Raw genomic sequence first — 358 nt, forward strand, 5'->3', positions numbered from 1 at the left:
CACCTGGTAGTGAGCGTGAGGGAGTGCGCCCGTTCCCAGGGTTTCCCCGATACCTACCGCCTCTTCGGGAACATCCTTGACAAGCACAGACAGGTGAGTGGCAGCTGCTTGCCGGTGGCAAACCCCTCAGTGGCGGCATCCTCTTGCCGGCGGCGTGGCGGAGCCGGTGCCCAGTGTAACCTTCCCTCTGTCGCAGGTCGGTAACGCAGTGCCTCCTCCTCTAGCCAAAGCCATCGGGCTGGAGATCAAGTCGTGTGTGTTGGCGAAACTGAGAGAAGACACAGCGGGTAGGTGCCGTGCTGGGAGCTACTGCTATCTATCCCCCATCTTGTGCCGCAGGCAGAGGGGTCGGATACAC

At 61.7% G+C, this 358-nt stretch overlaps 1 protein-coding gene across 1 annotated transcript in view; it reads left to right on the forward strand.

The window, feature by feature from the left end:
- The window catches only part of LOC104167383 (DNA (cytosine-5)-methyltransferase 1-like), a gene marked incomplete at both ends in the record, with an annotated part of 11,644 nt that extends 11,357 nt beyond the window's left edge, over positions 1 to 287 (forward strand). Inside the window, 2 exon segments of the mRNA XM_009707627.1 lie at positions 11 to 93; positions 197 to 287. Coding sequence (XP_009705929.1) covers positions 11 to 93; positions 197 to 287 — 174 coding nt within the window.
- Between the last annotated feature and the right edge of the window lie 71 nt (positions 288 to 358).

This window comes from Cariama cristata, unplaced genomic scaffold (genome assembly GCF_000690535.1).
Source record: "Cariama cristata isolate BGI_N322 unplaced genomic scaffold, ASM69053v1 scaffold27309, whole genome shotgun sequence".
Classification (NCBI taxonomy): domain Eukaryota; kingdom Metazoa; phylum Chordata; class Aves; order Cariamiformes; family Cariamidae; genus Cariama; species Cariama cristata.